Source organism: Pimephales promelas, chromosome 1 (genome assembly GCF_988280905.1).
Source record: "Pimephales promelas chromosome 1, fPimPro1.hap1.1, whole genome shotgun sequence".
NCBI classification, from domain to species: Eukaryota; Metazoa; Chordata; class Actinopteri; order Cypriniformes; family Leuciscidae; genus Pimephales; species Pimephales promelas.
The window spans coordinates 40,179,506-40,198,433 of record NC_142769.1 but is presented as its reverse complement, the minus strand read 5'-3'; the positions used below and the strand labels follow the sequence as shown (position 1 = coordinate 40,198,433).

At 37.3% G+C, this 18,928-nt stretch overlaps 3 protein-coding genes across 4 annotated transcripts; 2 read left to right on the top strand and 1 right to left on the bottom strand.

The window, feature by feature from the left end:
* The first annotated feature begins 245 nt into the window (after positions 1-245).
* Positions 246-7,170, top strand: lrp10 (low density lipoprotein receptor-related protein 10). Of its 2 annotated transcripts, none has more exons than XM_039651189.2 (10): positions 246-370; positions 962-1,155; positions 1,401-1,433; positions 2,670-2,808; positions 3,086-3,276; positions 3,389-3,861; positions 4,016-4,446; positions 5,304-5,498; positions 5,671-5,800; positions 6,411-7,170. In XM_039651189.2, exons 2-10 carry the CDS (start codon positions 1,107-1,109, stop codon positions 7,017-7,019), a joined length of 2,250 nt encoding a protein of 749 aa, XP_039507123.2. In that variant the 5' UTR covers positions 246-370; positions 962-1,106; the 3' UTR covers positions 7,020-7,170. The 2 variants fall into 2 exon arrangements, with proteins under 2 accessions (XP_039507123.2, XP_088985811.1); XM_089129685.1 differs by lacking the exon at positions 246-370 and adding an exon at positions 805-840.
* A 2,928-nt stretch (positions 7,171-10,098) lies between these two features.
* Positions 10,099-15,029, top strand: cirop (ciliated left-right organizer metallopeptidase). The gene is made up of 13 exons (XM_039651207.2): positions 10,099-10,212; positions 10,483-10,534; positions 10,613-10,762; positions 10,840-10,965; positions 11,077-11,161; positions 11,564-11,709; positions 12,889-13,072; positions 13,436-13,502; positions 13,723-13,819; positions 13,932-14,036; positions 14,152-14,283; positions 14,388-14,509; positions 14,639-15,029. The coding sequence occupies exons 1-13, from the start codon at positions 10,208-10,210 to the stop codon at positions 14,883-14,885; spliced, it is 1,518 nt and encodes a 505-aa protein (XP_039507141.2). The 5' UTR covers positions 10,099-10,207; the 3' UTR covers positions 14,886-15,029.
* An 841-nt stretch (positions 15,030-15,870) lies between these two features.
* On the bottom strand, positions 15,871-18,637 carry LOC120462614 (uncharacterized). The gene is made up of 8 exons (XM_089129684.1): positions 18,346-18,637; positions 17,942-18,190; positions 17,543-17,788; positions 17,290-17,373; positions 16,590-17,041; positions 16,387-16,485; positions 16,170-16,244; positions 15,871-16,038 (listed from the first exon to the last, which is right to left on the bottom strand). Exons 1-8 carry the CDS (start codon positions 18,413-18,415, stop codon positions 15,910-15,912), a joined length of 1,404 nt encoding a protein of 467 aa, XP_088985810.1. The 5' UTR covers positions 18,416-18,637; the 3' UTR covers positions 15,871-15,909.
* Positions 18,638-18,928: the final 291 nt, after the last annotated feature.

Genomic DNA, 18,928 nt, shown 5'->3' with positions numbered 1-18,928 from the left:
TAACTGAAAAAAATGATATATAATTTGTATTATTAAAATGTATATTTTTTTGTACAAAAGCTCTGTGCATCGTTGGGGTCATATAGACCCCAAAATGCAATTAGTGTAAACAGGAAAGAAATATAATAGTAGGGTTAAAAACAGTCCCAATGTGGTCCCAATGTGGAGAATAGTAGTATATTCCATGGCAATGCTGAAAAGGGCGCTAAATTATGACATCTAGTGTTGAAAGGCGAACAATGCAAGCAGAAAGCACCGTGCATGTAGCGTCACTGAAATGTAGTTGGGTGGTGTATCTCGTCTCCCACCTACGAAACAGAACTTGCGGAAGTGACTGGGAACGAATGTCAACAAGAGAGAAGAAGAAAAGGTACGGTAAAGATAAAGTCTCAAAACAATAATATACTAAAGAAGGTATAGAATCTCATTTCGAATAATTTATAGTGTGGTATCAGGTCTTAATAGTGTCCTAATATAAAGTAAAGTAAGTAGCAGGAAGCCAGCTAGCGTTAGCAAAAATCAGACGAGAAAGGCTGGTTAGAAGTCGGAAACTAAACTTTCGGAACAAGGAGTCAGTTTAGACGCTGGTCGTCTTACTTTCTTACGGGCTAAACGTAAGGAGATGCCCTGAATTATATGTTTTGACTATATGTATGAAGTGTCACTGAATAGTTTGCATGTTTCGTTTATAAACATTACACGGCTACTCTGCCTAACACCGAGTTGCGTCACTGCTGGGAAGAGAGCGAGACAGGAAGTCTGTGCGAAAGACATTCTATGCGATATTTTTTGTCGATTACAGACCATTTAACTCGAATCCATATGTTGACCTTTGTCGAGGTGATTTTCTGACTGAAACAGTTGCTTTTGAAAGCTAATGCTGGCCAGCCACTGAGTTTCAGTTGTCAGTGTTGTCTTTGTCTGAAATGGTAGTTTATGGTGTTTATTTTTGTCTTTACAGCTCCCATACTTCCAACAGGACCCATTTGTGATGGTGCCACTTTTAATTGTGGCAAGCTGATGGATCTACCGACCATATTTTTGCCATAAATAGTTTTTTTTAAATTTGTGTTTTATGAAACAACGACAGTCATTGGCTTTTTAGAATGTCTATTTCCCACAGCCTTTACGTCTTAGGTCTTTTGTTTTTATCAGGTAAGATATCATGATTTTGTCACTGACTGTGTATCGTGCAGATATGATACTAACTCTTAAGTTATTATATAAATCTGATTGAAATACTGACCTTGACTTAACCAAAGGTAACTACCTATGGTGACTTTAGGGTCAAGCAAGGTAACATAAACATAAGATTGATTGTATTTACATCATGATAAATGGCAATAAACCACATTTAGAAGTCCTTGTCTTATATGTGATTTGTATTTTTCCTCCCACAGTTCCTTGCACTCTGGAGCTGGTCTTGAGTGCCGGTAAGGAAGAGCTTGACATCTCTTTGTTTGTTTCTCTGTCTGAATGCTTATTTTAATTTACAATCAATGCCCCAGTTGAAAATGCAACCTTTTCTGACTAAAATAGTCATCGAGAAGGTCAAGTCAAAAACTAAAGCATTAGAGATTAAAGGGACAGTTCACCCAAAATGAAAATTCTGTCATCATTTACTCACCATCAAATTGTTCCAAAGCTGTATGAATTTCTTTCTTCTGCTGAACACAAAATAAGATATTTTGAAGAACGTGGGTAACTAAACAGTTGATGGGGGGGGGGGGGGGGGGGGGCACAGCTTTGGAACAACTTAATGGTTGATTAAATGTTGACAGAATTTTTATTTTTAGGGTGACGATCTCTTTAAATGTCACTTTCTTATAATGTAATGTATTGTTATCTCCACATGCAAAGTCCAAAAATATGTATCTTGTGCCTATCATTATTTTATTGAATGACACACACACTTCACTTTAGGACACTATAGGCCTTATTTTCTGTTATGCTGTTCCGTTTTTGCAGTAGCGTTGTATATTTCTATTGCGGTGCTGTCGAAGAGTAATTCACTAGTAAAGTGAATTTACTTATTGTAAAGTTAACAAAAGTCATCATGAGCATTGTAACGTATGAAACGGATGTCATAACAAATGTCAGTAGACCGGGAAGATGTTAAAATGAGCGGTTCATTCTAAAATCCGTAAGATCTTACCTTCATGCTGTGGAAATACTTACCCGAAGACAGAACACAATGAGCTCAGCTCCGAAAAGGGACGGGCCTACATAAGGTCTATAGGTGTGGTCGTCTAAATTTCATAGGTTTTTCAGTCATAAATTTCCAGTCATTTTTGCAAAACATTTTCACATGCAGATTTGCATCGAATTCAATTTGTTGTGTTAACCAACAGAATGCTGCTGTGTTTGCGCATTACCACACAGTGGACAATGGATCTTTTTTTCCAATGTCACTGTGCATTTATTTCCTGTTTGACTGCTCAGGTTTTCTCTTTAGTATTGCCTGTGGACATTTTTCATATACTTAGGCTAAATGCTCATTTTTATTTAGTTATATGTTTAAAAGCCCATTCCTCCTGCTTTCATGTGTAAAATGATGTTCTCAAATAACTCCAGGAAATCACGTATCGTCTCTTGTGATTTCATATAAAAATTTAGGGCTAGAGCACAATGAAATGTAAAGATATTTTTGCTTGAACTGTCTGTTTCAGCTCGTTGTGATCATTCACCCAAAATACTACAACAAAGACAAGGAGAGATTCAAAACTCTGCCCACCATTCCTGGTCTTCCCGTCCACTCAACTGCAGTTGGCTGATAACCTCAAAAGTTGGGGAGCGTGTCATCATCAGGTACTAATAATATTTTATTGAACCATTTTTTTTTTTGGGGGGGGGGGGGATCATTGAAAATATATACATATATATTAAAGCCTTTATGCATATATGAACAATAAAAATGTGAAAAGTGAAAGTCACCCTAATGATGAGCATATATCTAAGTTTATATACATGTTAACAAATGGCGTTTGTTGTTAACAAGGTGAGAGATTGCTTTGATCCTTACACAGTAAATGGTCAATTTTTTTTTAATTACCTGCCATTTCATTTGTGTCCGTCTCTTTTGAAGTTTTTCCCAGTTTAATATGAGATGTGGACGGGAATGGGTGTCCGTGGTTCCACTCATTGGCAGCCCTTTCAAACTCTGTGGTTACCAGCTTCCAGCACCATTCGAGATGACAGGGGGAAACATTACAGTGACGCACCACTTCTTCGCTCATTTCTACCCAGTAACAGGCTTCAGTCTATCATATATTAAAGGTAGAGTAGAACACATTGAAGGGGAATTTTCACACTTCCGGCCCTGACTCTGACTTTATCCAGAAGATTGTAAAAACTCTGTTTTTCGTTTGTGTTTCTCCCACCTCTCTAGACTCAGGTCCGTGTTCTGAAGGCGAGTTTGAATGTTACAGTGAACGCTGTCTCCCGGCATCGTGGCGCTGTAACGGACGAGTTGAATGCCTTGGTGTGGGTGATGAACTTGGCTCTGATGAGGACGAATGTGACAATGTTAGCCCTGAACCACCCATAGACGATGTAAATAACCTCCTTCCAGCTGAAACCAGCACCTCGGTGATCCCATTATCCAGCACAGATGTTCCGTCACCCAAAATCCCTGACTTTGCCTTGCTGCCCCAAGGAGGGCCATGTGGGGGTTATTTGAGTGCATTTTATGGGTCGTTTACTCCCCCTTTACAAATGGGACAACCGTTGGTGTGTGTGTGGACCGTTGATCCTCAGGATTCACGACCACTCAAATTAGAGCTTCAACAACTGGAACTGGGTCCCCGAGACATGATCAAAATCACAGACCAGCGCCACGGCACAGGCAACGTCATTAAAGCAGTGAGTTTTACTCTTTGTCTGTGAGATGATGTAGCTTGTTATTGATCAGTGTAGATTAATCTCTTTCATACTTGTTTCTTTAAACTGTCAAAACACTTCAAACTTTGATGATATGGATAAAAAGTCTTACATCCCCTCTCATTGACAATTACAGATCAACTCCGTGTCCAATGGCAAAGCAGTAGAGGTTGAATCCCACACCGGCTTGCTTTCTCTGATATACCGTATGGAGCCTTCATTTGAAGGGCGTGGGTTTAATGCGACCTATCGCATCTCGGATTACTGCCTTCCATGGGAGGAGCTTTGCGGCGGATCACTGGGTGGCTGTTACAGCCCAAAGCAGCGTTGTGATGGGCATTGGGACTGTCCTGAAACGGGCCTGGATGAGGAAGGATGCTGGGGCTGCCAAGCTGGGCACTTCCTCTGTGGGATGGGAGGACTTAAAACAGCAAGCCACCTGCCGAACCAACCAGTCTGTTACTCGATTCTTGAGCGCTGCAACTACCAGCTCAACTGTGCAGATGGAACTGATGAAAGAGAATGTACCATCTGCCAACCTGGGACCTTTCACTGCGACAGTGACAGGTTTGTATGTGTTCATGAACGAGTATACGCCACTGTTTAAATGTTTGAGGTCGATACGACGTTATAAATATTTTTAGTGAAGACTCTTACGATTAAGGCTGCATTTTTTTTTTTGTATATAAAAATACAGTAAAAAAACAAAAGTACTTTGAAACGTCATTACAAATAAATAAATAAATAAATAACTATTATCTATTTGAATATATTTTAAAATGTATTTTTTTCCTGTGATGGAAAAGCTGAATTTTAAGAAGCCATTCTTTAGTGTCATATGACCCTTCAGAAATAATTCTAATATGCTTATTTGATGCTCAAGAAATGTTTCATATTAATATCATGCTGTTTAATATTTTAGTGAAAACGGTGGTACATTTTTTTTTAGGATTATTTGAGTAGGAAGTTAAAGGGATTGTTCACCCAAAAATGAAAATTAAGTCATTAATTACATTAATCATGCTGTACCAACCCCCGTAAGACCTTTGTTCATCTTCGGAACACAAATGAAAATATTTTTTATTAAATTTGAGAGCTGGATCACTCCTCCATAGGCTTCCTAAGGGATTGAAAGTTGACGTCCCAGAAAGTTGTTGAAGAAAATGTTTAAATATTCCATGTGACTACAGTGGCTCAACTATAAGTTTATCAAGCGACGAGAATAAGAGAAGTTTCGAGGATCATTAGTTAAATACATAAGATATTTTGAAGAATGTGGGTAACCAAACAGTTAATAACTAATTACTATTTTCCCATGGAATTTCTCACTGACCCCAAATGTTTTAATGGTAGTGTATATATTTTGCCCTCCATATGATTGGCTTTTGCGTTTAAAACCTGCCGATGTTTAATTGATTGAACAGGTGTGTGTTTGAGAGCTGGCGTTGTGACGGACAGGTGGACTGCAAGGATGGCACAGATGAGCTTAACTGCACTGTGACCCTGCCCCGAAAGGTCATAACCGCAGCTACCGTTGGGAGCCTAGTTTGCGGACTTCTGCTAGTCATTGCAATGGGCTGCACCTGCAAGCTGTACTCACTACGCACTCGAGAGTACAGGTAAAACCATCTAAACCAGATAACAACTACCACAATGAACATAATTTTCCAAATATAATAATTGCACAATGTCATTGTTTGTTTTTTTTTCTGTGAAAGATCAGGACATCATTATGTGAATTATGTTATAATAGTGACAATATTTCTGTATACTCTTCCCTTGCCTTCTCAGCATGTTCGCACCAATCACTCGGCAGGAGGCTGAACTGATCCAGCAGCAGGCCCCGCCCTCTTATGGTCAGCTGATTGCTCAGGGAATCATTCCACCAGTGGAAGACTTCCCTACTGAGAACCCCAATGAGGTAAGAGCTCTTGTTACTGTTTTAGTCCATCAATTTTATGAGAAATATGCAGTGCATCACATTTAAATGTATAATTTATTATACATAATTGATAATGAAAATAAAGGAATTATTAAGGTAACAAAAGATGGCAATTACATGCTGTTATTTTGAACTTTCTATTCATTAAAATCCTGATAAAAATGTATCACGGTTTCCACAAAAATATTAAGCAACAGAAAAGTGTTACTTGACCATGAAATCAGCATATTACAATAATTTCTGAAGGATCATGTGTACAAGAAACACAAGAATACATTTTAATGTGCATTAAAATAGAGAACAGATATTTTTAATTGTAACAATATTTCACAATATTACTGTTTCACTATATTTTTGATCAAATAAATGCAGCCTGGGTGAGCATAAGAGACCTAAAAACCTTTTGAAATTTTTTTAAAACCTTACCGATCCCAAACTTTTGAATGGTAGTGTATTTAGTCTAGTGTAGAAAAAATATATGTAGATCAATATTTGTTTGTAATTTATTTTCTCTTATTTGTGGATTTTTCTGTTTGGTTTTTCACTTTTGCATGTTAATGTTTCCACAATTCTCTTTGCCTTTTTTTAGACTATCTCACTGTCTCTGAGAGGAATACTACAGCTCCTCAGGCAAGACAATGCTTCCTCTCTACGGCGAAGACGCAGGCCCCGGTTCGTTCGCAGAGCTGTGCGACGCCTGCGAAGATGGGGCCTGCTTCCCCGGCCCGCACCCAGGCCAACACAGACCACAGCTTCTTCCTCCCAACAGACAGATGCCGCTAATACTAGCACTGAGCCCAGTCAATCAAGTCCAGGAGTCTCCTCAGTGGCTACAGAGGCTGCCAGTCAGTCCTTGCCTCAAAAACTGTGTTTATCCCAACAGACAGAAACACAGCTGCAAGCGGAGGCTCCTCCACCTCCTTCTCCCCCACCTCCATTTTCTGTCCATCCAATTGAAGACCCTGAAACGCAACAGACCCCACCCATCATCACTATCCCCCCGAGCAGCCCTTCCCTAGCATCTCTCTTTCACTCGCTGGGGCGGAGCATTTCCCGTTTCAGATCCTCCCCGTCCCCTACTTCTCTTCCTCTTTCTGCATCCCCCTCTTTTTCCTGTTCTTCTTCAGAAGATGATGTTCTTCTGATCCCTCTCTCTGATGACACAACCTCTGAAGATGATATCCCCATGCTGACATGAGCGACTCGTACTTTCTTTTCCCTTCCAGATCTGTTTCTCAGTTCACCACGTTCTCGCTCTCCCTGCCTTTCCTCCTTTCAGCACGTAAGCGTCACCATGTTTGCTTCTTGTGCTGGCTTGGTGCCTTAACTTGTATTAGAGCATCTGTTTTCCTGACTTAAAAGAAAAAGTATTGAATCAATGTGTGTCAAAAATATTTGACAAGCGATTGCGTGTGTACAGATGTGTGTCGGGTGTGCACTTATCTAAATGGTTGAGTATGATGGAAGAGCATTTGCACAAAGAATCTCCGCTTACTATAATGTTCCTCTGTGTGATCCTTTGCCGCAATGTTGGTTAAAAAGATTGATTTTAGTTAGAATTGCTTTTCTTTTTTATCTGCAGACATGGTTGTGTGATGTACATACATGTGAGTTTACCTCATAATGCTACAGGCCACATTTTATTGTGTGTTCCTCAGAAGTGCCTTTGATTGAGCTTCCTGTACATCACTAGACAGTATGTGACTGCATATGTGCTTGCACGTAGGGCCAAACACACTTGCACAAAAGTTTACACATAGATGTAGAACTCACCCTCGCTATGTATATGGTAGTGCATGGCAACTGTGGCAATAACTTAATAATAAAGACTTGTGTGTTGTAAGTGAGTGATTGTGTGTGCGTGTGTGTGTGTGTGTGTGTGTGTGTATGAGAGAGTGAACTAGCTGAAAGTGGTTAGCCACTCAGTGGAGACAATCCTTCTTGGAGTTGAACCTCCACATGCACCACCAACCTGAATGACATCACCATATCACAATAACTTGAATGTGTTTTTTAAATGAAAAGTTTAAATTTCATACTTTTCTGGCTCAGTGGACAATAAATGGGTGACCAGTCGTAGTGCCATATCTATAGTCACTTGATTTCAGTTCACTCCTTCTTTTACCCTGTCAATGTTGTTTTTACTCTTGTGTATTTTTAATGCCGAGATGTTGAACTCTCATCTGCTGAATGGTGACTAGAAAGACGTGGGTGGGAATTATAGATGAACTGATGATATTAGAATGAATTCACTGTATATATTTGCTAAACCAGCTGGAAAATCCACAAAGAATAAAATGATTTGCACTTTTATTCTTCCTTGTGTGGTTTAATTTTCCAACTCGAATGTTGCTGTTTAGTTTCCCTGTGTGTTTGTGAAAATTCCTGGGAATGTAAAATACTTAATTTGCATGAATGGATCCTGCAAGGTAAAAAAAAAAAGTGTATGCAGTCAACATAGATATAAAAAAATCTAGAATGCAAGTGTTACACGTGTGAGTGTGACTTTTCCTTTTAAGGGAATATAGCATTATATCGTCAGTTCTACTGAAACTATGAGAGGTGATTGTCTTATTTGCACTTCAAAGCCTGCATTGCCTCAGTTTCTTTACATCCTGAGGAGGAGGATCTTTCTGCTCAGAAGAGAAGGAAACAAAAAGATGCAAGTTTCCTAGTTCGCCATCTCCAAATACAAGCTAAAGGACTGATATGCTGGTAAGAAATCTATTGACTGAATATTTTTCTGTGTGAAAGAAAACGTTTTTATTTGTTTTAATGTTAAAAAATTGGGGTCGTTTAACATGAAAAAAAGTCATGTTTCCACAAAAATATTAAACTGCACAACTGTTTCCAACAGGATCATGAGACACTAAAGACTGGAGTAATGACTGCTGAAAATGTAACTTTGCCATCACAGGATTAAAATACACTTTAAAATGTATTAAAATAGAAATTAATTATTTTAATTGAAATATTTCGATTTCATTGTATTTTTGATCAAATATAAATGCAGCCTTGGTGATCAAAAGAGACTTCAGAAACAATTCAAAGTTTTACAGACCCCAATTTTTTGGATGGTAGAGTAAATGACTTTTTGAAGATAACATTGTTTGTGGTAAGAATTATTGCAGTATTGTGTAAAAAATACAATGGACAACTCTTTTATAGATTTTTTTATATCTAATATAGTCGTATTGCCCATAAAACATTTGTATTTTGCCTTTTTTAAATAATTGTGTTTTTCTTTGTTTTTTATGATAAACTACTTACTAGATAATGCATTTTGCATCTTTTGTTTGTATTGGCATATTACTGTTGCCATGGTTTCCATGTACTTGGGGGAAGTGCATCTTTGACCAAGTTCAGAGATCAATCAAAGTTGTGTCCCCGCCCACTGGTCAATATGCCTCTGCTCATTGGCCCTTGCGTGAAACAGCAATCAACATACCTGTCACTGCATCCGAGGAGAATCTAGCGCGAGTAGCGCCCCAGAGACCTAAAAGAGCAGAGCAAAATGTTGAATCCATTGCGGTTCCACAACCAATCAGGATCAATGTCTGGATCCCCTCAGAAAGCCCCAAACTCTCAGACTGGGAGAGAGAGAGACTAATGACCGCGGTCGATGAGGCTGTGAGCGAAGTTTCCAGCTTACTGTCTGGTGAGCAGTGTTACTTTTTCTGGTAACTAGTAACGTAACGCGTTACTTTTTCAACTTGCAACAAAATATAACCTAACGCTAGATAGATTTTTAATTTTTTTTGACTGACAGCTCTCTTGTCCTTATGTTGAGAGAAATAATAAGGTGAGGTGTTGTTGTGTGTGCTGTTAACATGATAGTTATTTTAGTTCTAGACTAAACATTTACACTTGAAAACATTCAGTATAGCCTACCTCAAAATGAATAAAAACAGTAAAATAAATGCAATTTCAGAATTTTACGGAAAACTTTTATATAAGCATAATTTATTTAACTATATTAAATTACACAAAAATACTTTATGTATTTAACATTTGCCAAAAAATATAACTTTTTGTTGTTATTTAAAAAAAAAAACTCGCCAAAATTTTGCGTCACTTTTTCTCCTTTTTACCTTTACTTTTGCAGCAAAAGTAATGTAACACATTACTTTTCATAAAAAGTAACCAACACAATTAGTTACTTTTTAATATTGTAATGCATTACTTTTAAAAGTAACTTTCCCCAGCTCTGCAGGTGAGTAGAAGTTAGTCAAATATTGAGAGATTTTCTTCCCAATCCTTTCCTCTTAGCAACATTTTTGTGGATGTTTGCTTATAGTGAGACGAGTTCCAGGTAGTCTGTTGCTGAACAGAGACATAAACAAATACTGCAAATTCGTCTGGAGAAACAGTAGCGCTGTTAACCACATGAAGTATGTTTTACATTCATTCATTCATTCATTCAGACAGACAGACAGACAGACAGACAGACAGACAGACACACACACACACACACACTTAGGTCTGTAAAAAGAATTACATACAGACACACATGTTTTAATCTTCTTCTCTGGCACTCTTACTGAACTGTCATTGTTTTCTACTGTGCTAGTAGTGTTTGTAGTAGCACTTGCTCATTAACCTTTCATTTTTACTGATTTTCAAAAGTATTTTAATAAGTCATCCAGTGTCATTCTCCTCAGATGTGGCAGAGCCAAAGAGAACTACAGATTCGAGAGCTGCTTCGGCGTGAATGTGAGTCTCATATACATACTACTACTACTAATACTACTCAAAATATTGCACTTATTGTTCAGTCTTGCCTGCTTACAGATCCCAGATGAGCACCTAAATGGCTGTGTTGTTTATCCCCATCCTGAGCAACCAGTCCCGACAGTGCTGAGGCCAGAGGGGTCGGGTGTTCCTGAGACTGACTTCCTGCTCTATGTGTTCACTCACAGCACAGATAAATGCAGAGCAGAGGTAGACACTATGACTACTAAGATTAATGCTGGTTGCCATATAGTGTCTGTAACATTTTACATGCCTGTCTGTCTCAGTCTAGTATACTGGCTTATGCTGCTCACTGTCAGGCAGATTCAGAGGGGCGTCCTCTGGCTGGGACTATGGTCATCTGTAGAGAGCCGCTCAGTATGGAAAGATACACACATGAGCGCTATGTGCAGGTGACAGTGAGTGAGTGTGTGTTTGAGAAGAGAAGGTGAACTGCAGTTATAGTACAGTAGGAAACAGTGAGAATACAACATTCATTATTTGTAATCTTTGTTTTGGTACAGACTGTGATCCATGAGCTTTTCCACGTGTTGGGCTTCAGCAAGGAGCTCTTCAGCCGATGGAAGGATTGTTCTCTCTCCTCTCAGGGTAACTATGGAAGCTTGTTTTCGCCACAGAATAAAAAATAATTGTGACTTTTTATTTCACAATTTACATCTCGCAATTCTGACTTTATTTCTTGCAATTGCGTAATTAACTTGCAACTGCGAATTATAAAGTCGGAATTGTGAGATATAAACTAGCAATTGTGAGTTTATATCTTGCAATTGTGAGGGAAAATGTCAAAATTGTGAGATAACAAATAACAATTATCTTAAAAAAAAAAAAAATTCCCCCCTGGATCTCGGAAACAAGTTTCCATAAGTAACAGAGCTAAATGTTTCTAAATTTTCTTTATGTAACTGAATAAGTATTTTTTAGAGTTATGGTGTTTATTGTAGCCCTGTTGTGCAGTTGCTGATCATTTTTGTTATTTTGTGTGTTATGAAGCTGGTGTAGACTGCTGGCCTTATGGTCAGGTGATCAGCACAGATGAGATGGGGCAGGTTAGACTCTATTCTCCTACTGTGATCAGAGCAATGCAGAAACATCTCAACTCTACCCACGCTGACCTTGGAGCTCCATTAGAGAACAAGGTACCCACCACATACAAAACACAGATACAACAATTACTACATACTTTCAAAAGTTTGAGGTCAGTCATTTTTTATATTTTTTATATTAAGCAGAATTAATTAATAATTTAGCAAGGATGCATTCAATTAATCAAAAGTGGCATTAAATACAAATAATGTATGTTTTAATTATTTTATTATTTCAATCAAATAATGTTCTTCTATACTTTCTAAAATAATTTTTCTCAAAATTGCAAGATATACATTTGCAATTGCAAAACAATGTTAGAATTGAGAACTGACTTTTTTTCCCCTCAGAATTGGACTGTAACTCACAATTGCGAGTTTAAATCTCACAATTCTGAGAAAAAAGGCTGAACTTCAAGGTATATAACTGATATTCGGAGTTGTTCCTTGCAATTGTGAGTTCATATCTCACAGGTCTGAGTTTACATCTCGCAATTGTGACTTTATTTCTCAGAATTGCGAGTTAATATCTCACAATTCTGATTTTACATCTCGCAATTGTGAGATAAAAAGTTGCAATTACCTTGTATTTTTTTTTATTCTGTATCGAAAACAAGCTTCCATAAATGACTGCTAAATTGACTGCTCAATTTAAAATATATTGAAACAGAAATTTTTATGTTTAATTTATTTACATCTATTTGAACAAAATACATAAAGAACAGCAATAATATATATTTCACAATATTACTGTTCTTACTGTATTTTGTTAAAATAAATGCAGCCTTGGTGAGCATTAAGAGACTTCTTTCAAAAACATTATGCAGACCCCAACATTTTTAATAATAGTATAAATCATGGCATATACATGGCACTACAAGGTATTTTTTTTTAAATGAAACTACAATGATATTGCACAAATGGTACAGTACATTGTCATTTCCAAAGATCCATGGTAGTAATGCATTAATGGTGATCTGATATCCAGTGATTTGGTTATATTTTTCTTAGTGACTTTAAACCTTTTTTTTTTTAAATTTGAGGGTACTTAGATTAAAGTACACACAAACAAAATGATGTACTGTCAATGTAAAGACAGTGTAAAATTTCAAAACCGGCTGGCTATTTACTTTGAATAGTATCTATTACTGTTTGCGCTTAATGTAAATAGCTGCTGCCTAATGTAAAACACAGATGATACACTCAATCACCCTCTCTGTCTCTTCCTCTCAGGATGTTGCTTCAGATGGTCTCTCATCACACTGGGAGGCCCGTGTGCTTCAGGGCTCCATCATGGCAGCTTTACTGGTGGAGCCGTCTCTGATTCGCCTCGATCCCATCACACTCGCTGCCCTCCAGGATACAGGCTGGTATTCAGTGAACTTTAGCCGAGCTCAGAGCCTGGTGTGGGGAGAGGGTACGACATCTGCTATTAAACTATTTTGGTAGTAGACATGAAAAAGTTAATGTTTTTGATTGTCACGTGATCATGGTGGGGTGGGGTGGGGTCACGGGATTACAGTCACTTGATTGAAATAGGGGAAAGGGGGTGAGCAGGGACGATTCTATTCTTTTCTTTGTTGACCACTAAACTTAGTGGCCTACCATCAAGGAACGTCTGTCCAATAAAGAAGTGCTATTAAAAGTTGTTTTTCCTCACAGATGTTTTATTTATGCGTCACAAGTGTATAAAATCCCTGTCTTAGTCTCTCAGCGGTACCATCATAGGATTGATTAGCCGCTATACCACTCTTTCGGCTTGTTTCTGTGTGTGTTTTAGGTGAAGGCAGTCAGTTCGGGTCCCTTTCTACCTGTCACAATTCTTCAACTTTCTTTTGCACAGACAGGTAATCAAACAAATAAAGCCTCTTTGAAAAATGACAGGTATTTTGACACTGATTTAAAGGAAACTATGTTTTGCATGTTTGAATGGTGGGCTTGTTGAAAAGTGAAAAGATTTAAATGGCTTTTCTAAAGTTGGTCAAAATAATTATGTAGAATTTTAATTATTTTATTTTTTAAGAGTATTAAATGTGATACATTAACTATCCACTGTCTTCCTCCCAGTGCATTGGGTTGTCATTACCTTCACTTCCACAAGGGGGAGTGTCTCACTGATCCGTACCTGGATGGCTGCCACATTTTCAAACCCTTGGCAAATGCTGTGAGTCTTATGTTAAGAGTTATTTTTTCCCTTTCACCGGTCCCTCACTTTGTTGTCACCTTAACAAAACTTCCCACATGATTATCAGTGTGTAATGTCTTTTCTTCATCAGAGTGAATGCTGGAAAAAGGAGAATGAGAGGAGTGGAATGAATGAAGAAAGTGGAGAGATATATGGCTCAGACAGCCGCTGTTTCATATCCAACCTCACCAGACCGGTACCACGTGTTCTCAAATTTATGTACAAACATATTTATAAATGTTTAAATATGACAAAGCTACAGTTTTCAGATATTTAGACCCACTAGTAAATGCTGTTTTAACGTTTTTTAGAATCATTCATCCTCATCCCATGCATCAGTGGCAGGTCACTGTTACAGACACAGGTGCACTGGAAGAAACAAATATCAAATTCAAGTAAAGGATTCTGATTGGTTGGATTGTCCAGCAGGCAAGAGTGTTGAGGTTTGAGATAAAACTATAATAACTAACTATAATGACTGAATCATTAACACTTTTTTCACATCACTGGGCTATTTGTTATAACTTTCTGTCTCTAAATTTTATAGGTGTCTGGTTATCAGGGATTCATTTTCTGCCCAGACAACAGATTATGTAAATATTCTGATTTAGCTCCTCCGACATCAAGGCAAAAGGCAGATAACCTCAACATTAGCTCATCCATTGAGAGGTTAGTCTATTCCTTTTTCTTAAATTATTTTCTAATGTGATTTACCTTCATTACAATATGCCAGCAGTTACATAATTCAAAATACAGTGTAATTCTATGTCAGTTGAGTATATCTTTTCTGTATCGAAGTGATCATGATGTGAAGGAGACTGACGCCACTCCTCATCCCAACCTCGTGCCTCTCTCCTCAGTCACAGTGTCTAAACCAGAGATCATTGTGGCAACAGTGCTGAGCATCATGGCTGCTTTCTCTCTACTGTCTGCATCAGTGCTCATCTACAGGAAGTGTTCATCAGCCAGCGTCAGAGTACATGCTGCCAATGAGCCTCCATTCAGGTTACAGTTTCCTCTCACACAATGCATCAGAAGGATCTGATGGTAGAACAATAAACATTGGAGACTAAACCGCTTTGGCAGCAACAGGAGTTTAGCAGGAGAAATATTTGATAAAACCTTTTATGCAGATAATTAACTTACATAAACCTATTTTGTAATTCATCATATAATAAAATATGTTGGCAAAGATGGAGTTGTGATGTGATAAGTGGATTTTAAAATGGTCAAACTTTCCTTACCTCAGGGAAAGGTTCTTTATTTAATGAAAATGTACAATGTTTTCTGGATTAAGGTAGCTTTTCTACATGTATATTCAGTAGATATCAATGTATGTGTCACTATCATTCAAAGTCTTGTAAGATTTTTTAGGTGTACTTACAAAAATCACAGAAGAGTAACAAGAGTTTTTTGGAATTTATTTAGTCAACAAGATTACAGTAGTATCATATTATCAAAAATCTAAATTATGCAGTTACAATATAAAGCAAATAGAGGGCAAAATAAAAAGCTAAATTCAAAACAATTATAATTTCCAAACCAGTTTCTCAAACATTCCTTCCACCTGCCTGCTTCCACCGTTAATTGGAATCATTATTATAATAATATAATATGTATTCAACAAACAAACAGTAACGCCTGAAAAATTTCAGAGTGCTTTCAGATAACATACAGATATTTAACAAAATAGTTTATGTAAATTAAGATGAAATACAAGAAAATGATATAAGATGGAAAAATGTTCAACTTTACTGACGTAATATGCAGTAAATGACGCAAATAGTCACGTGGACAAGCCAATCCACATAGAAAAAATAATAAAAAAAAGTGTACGCTAATGAGATGGTAAAAGCATTTAGACATGTCTAAAATTCATCTAAAATTTAAGACCTCTCGTAAGTAAAAATAAGACTTTTTAAGGCCTTAAATTTACAAAATCTAATTTAAGACTTTTTAAAGATGCGCAGGAACCGTTAGGATTATGATACTAGTTACAGCTACTAAACTGTACTTCTGTGATTATACATTTGATGAGATTATTAGTTGAAAGATTAATGATTTTTTCTTTATGCTTGAAAAAATGGCGCTTTTATCCATTTTTGTAAAGGGTATCCTATAGATCCAAGAGGATGAAAGGATTGCAGCAGCAATAAAAACTTAATCCTGTTCTTCGCCCAGTGCTCAGGAAGAATCATCTGTGAAAGATCAGATGAGTAACAAACATAACATTTAGAACATGTATAGATATCAAGTAAACTGGTATCAACATAGTGATCTCAGACAAATGTTTTAAACTTATTACTGTAAGAAATCATTATCTCAGTACCTGACATCTCTCAGCGGAGTAATTCAGATCAGTGCACAGCTCAGAGTTGTCTGTTTCCTCTTTCTCTTTATTTTTCTAATTAAAAAGATTATTAGATCAAACACATGCATCAATATAATATAAATGTTTGTACCCTTAAACCATGAATTGGATAATTGGTTTGGGAAATGGATGAATAACAGTTGTTTTATAATTAATAACATATTATAAGACTCACTTTGCTCATTTTCATTTTAGAGCATGTGATTTCTTCATTTTTCTTCATTGTGTTCTGGATCACCTGCTGCACAAGCTTGTGCATCATCACCTTCTTTGCCTGTGATGAGAGAGAAAAGACAGATGCGATGTGTCATCCAGTATGCTTTAATATTTATAATTAGCTTTTGCTGTCGATCTGAATATAAGATAACTTTACATTACCTTTTTCTTTTCACTCACATCTTCAACAGGAACAGTCTTGTGAGTCTTGTGGCCTCCATCATTACAGGACAGACACACAGACGTATGATCATCTCTACAGAACAACTCCAGAGATCTGTCATGTTTCTGGATTATTTTAGGATTCAAATTCACAATAAGGTCAATCATCATGACCTGCTTTATCTTTAGGACTCTCCCATGAGGCTCCACTTTAGGCTCACAGCAAAAGCTCTGACACATCAGGATCTTAGATTGAGACAATAGCTGCTCAACATCCTTTACATTTTCTTTACAGCATGGACATCTGTTATCATGACTGCTTTCCCAGCATTCCCTCAGACAGGCCTTACAGAAGTTGTGTCCACATGGTGTTTTCACTGCATCAGTGGACTGCTCCAGACAAATTAAGCACTGAAGGTTTTCATTCAGGGCACTTCTTGAGAAAGCCATTTCTGAAAAACAAAGCAAAAATAAAATACTAAATAAATATGTGAACTTAAAGGCAAAATCAGCTTTATAGAAACAAAAACTTTACAGTTCAAAGTTTAAAAAAAAAGATGCAAATGTATCCATAATTGCTCGAATTAGGTATTGAAAATAACAATATACAATATTTATGTGAAATATTAGCGTTTTTGTATTAAATTTAAAATATATATTTATGAGGGGGATAGAAGATCCTGCTATATTATAAACTCACTTGAAGGTTTGTAAAGAGTCTCCTCTTGGACATCTGTTTTTAAAGGTTGTGAATATTCTGTCATTATCGGTTCCCTCTTGTAACCTTTAAAAAATGACAAAACATAATTTTAAAGGCTTAATAAAAAATAGACACATCTCATGGACATAATAATATCACATATACTTTACTGTTGTTACTCATCAAACTAAGCATGTTCCTAGCTTAAATATCATTTTATGAAAATGCATTGGAAAAATAAATATATGTATACCTGTGTTTTTCTCAAAGAGTTGCACAATCTCTCGAAGAGCTGTGTTGCATTTTAGATCAGGACATTCGCTGAATGTTTCTTTACAGTATGGGCAGGTGCAGACCTGACTGTTGTCCCAGCACTTATCAAGGCAGGTCTTACAGAAGTTGTGTCCACATGGAGTGGAGACTGGATCATTGAATACATCCAGACAGATGGAGCACTGAAGCTCTTCAGATAACAGACCACTGGCGCTGCATAACTGGGCTGAAAGCAGAAGAAATGTATTAACTTCAGGAAGTCCTCACTTTTGAAGTGAGTACATATTTTGTACAAAAAGTTTTGTGCAAATACAATTTTGTGCACATTTATGAGACACGACTTCTAATAAAATGTTTTAGCTTTAAAATATACCCCTACCTGTGGTGTTTTTCTCAAAAAGTTGCACAATTTCTCTAAGAACTGTGTTGTTCTTCAGATCAGGTCTTTTGGTGAATGCTTCTTTACAATATGGGCATTTGTAATCCTGACTGTTGTCCCAGCATTCTTCCAGACAGGTCTTGCAAAAGTTGTGTCCACATGGAGTGGTGACTGGATCATTGAGCACATCCAGACACACTGGACACTGACGCTCCTCTGTCAGATGACACCCACCGCAGAGATACATAGCTGGAAAAAAAAAATGTTTAAAATCCTAACATTTATTAAAATAGTCAACAAAACACTAAGTAATAATTAACATATTAGTAGAGTGCGTTCAAACACCCTTCATTGCATTACTGAGTGAGTGACTGCATAATCCATGTTCAGACCATGAGACTTACATGGAGGCAAAAAATCGACACTTTCCCTTCTTTCGAGTCTGAATTTAGGTGGTGTTATGTGTTCTGCCATGTCTTTTAGGCCTGCAATCCACTAGCTTTCACAACCAGGTGTTAGCAATTCACTTATCCCATGGATTTCACCATTTCACCAGGCCTTCCTGTATTGAATGAAGTTATATCTCTTTTACAAGAATCATACGGTCAAATAACACATCAACAAGTAATAATATATAAACATAAATGACAAAACGATTTCAAATTAGATTTAGACAAAAATAAACAAAAAAACGAATGAGACTTAGACCTGAGTGCAAAAATGGAGGCTCTAGCCCCTTCCAGAGCTGAGATATCGAAACTCAAAAATTCGGCCCGAAAAAAAAACGACAGTGGTACCCCTTACGTTTTTTTTTTTGGGGCACAAAATTAAGTTCCTCCAATCTTCCCAAAACTCTGGATTCTGATAGAGGGCCATGAGACTTAGACCTGAGTGCAAAAATGGAGGCTCTAGCCCCTTCCAGAGCTGAGATATCGAAACTCAAAAATTCGGCCCGAAACAAAAACGACAGTGGTACCCCTTACGTTT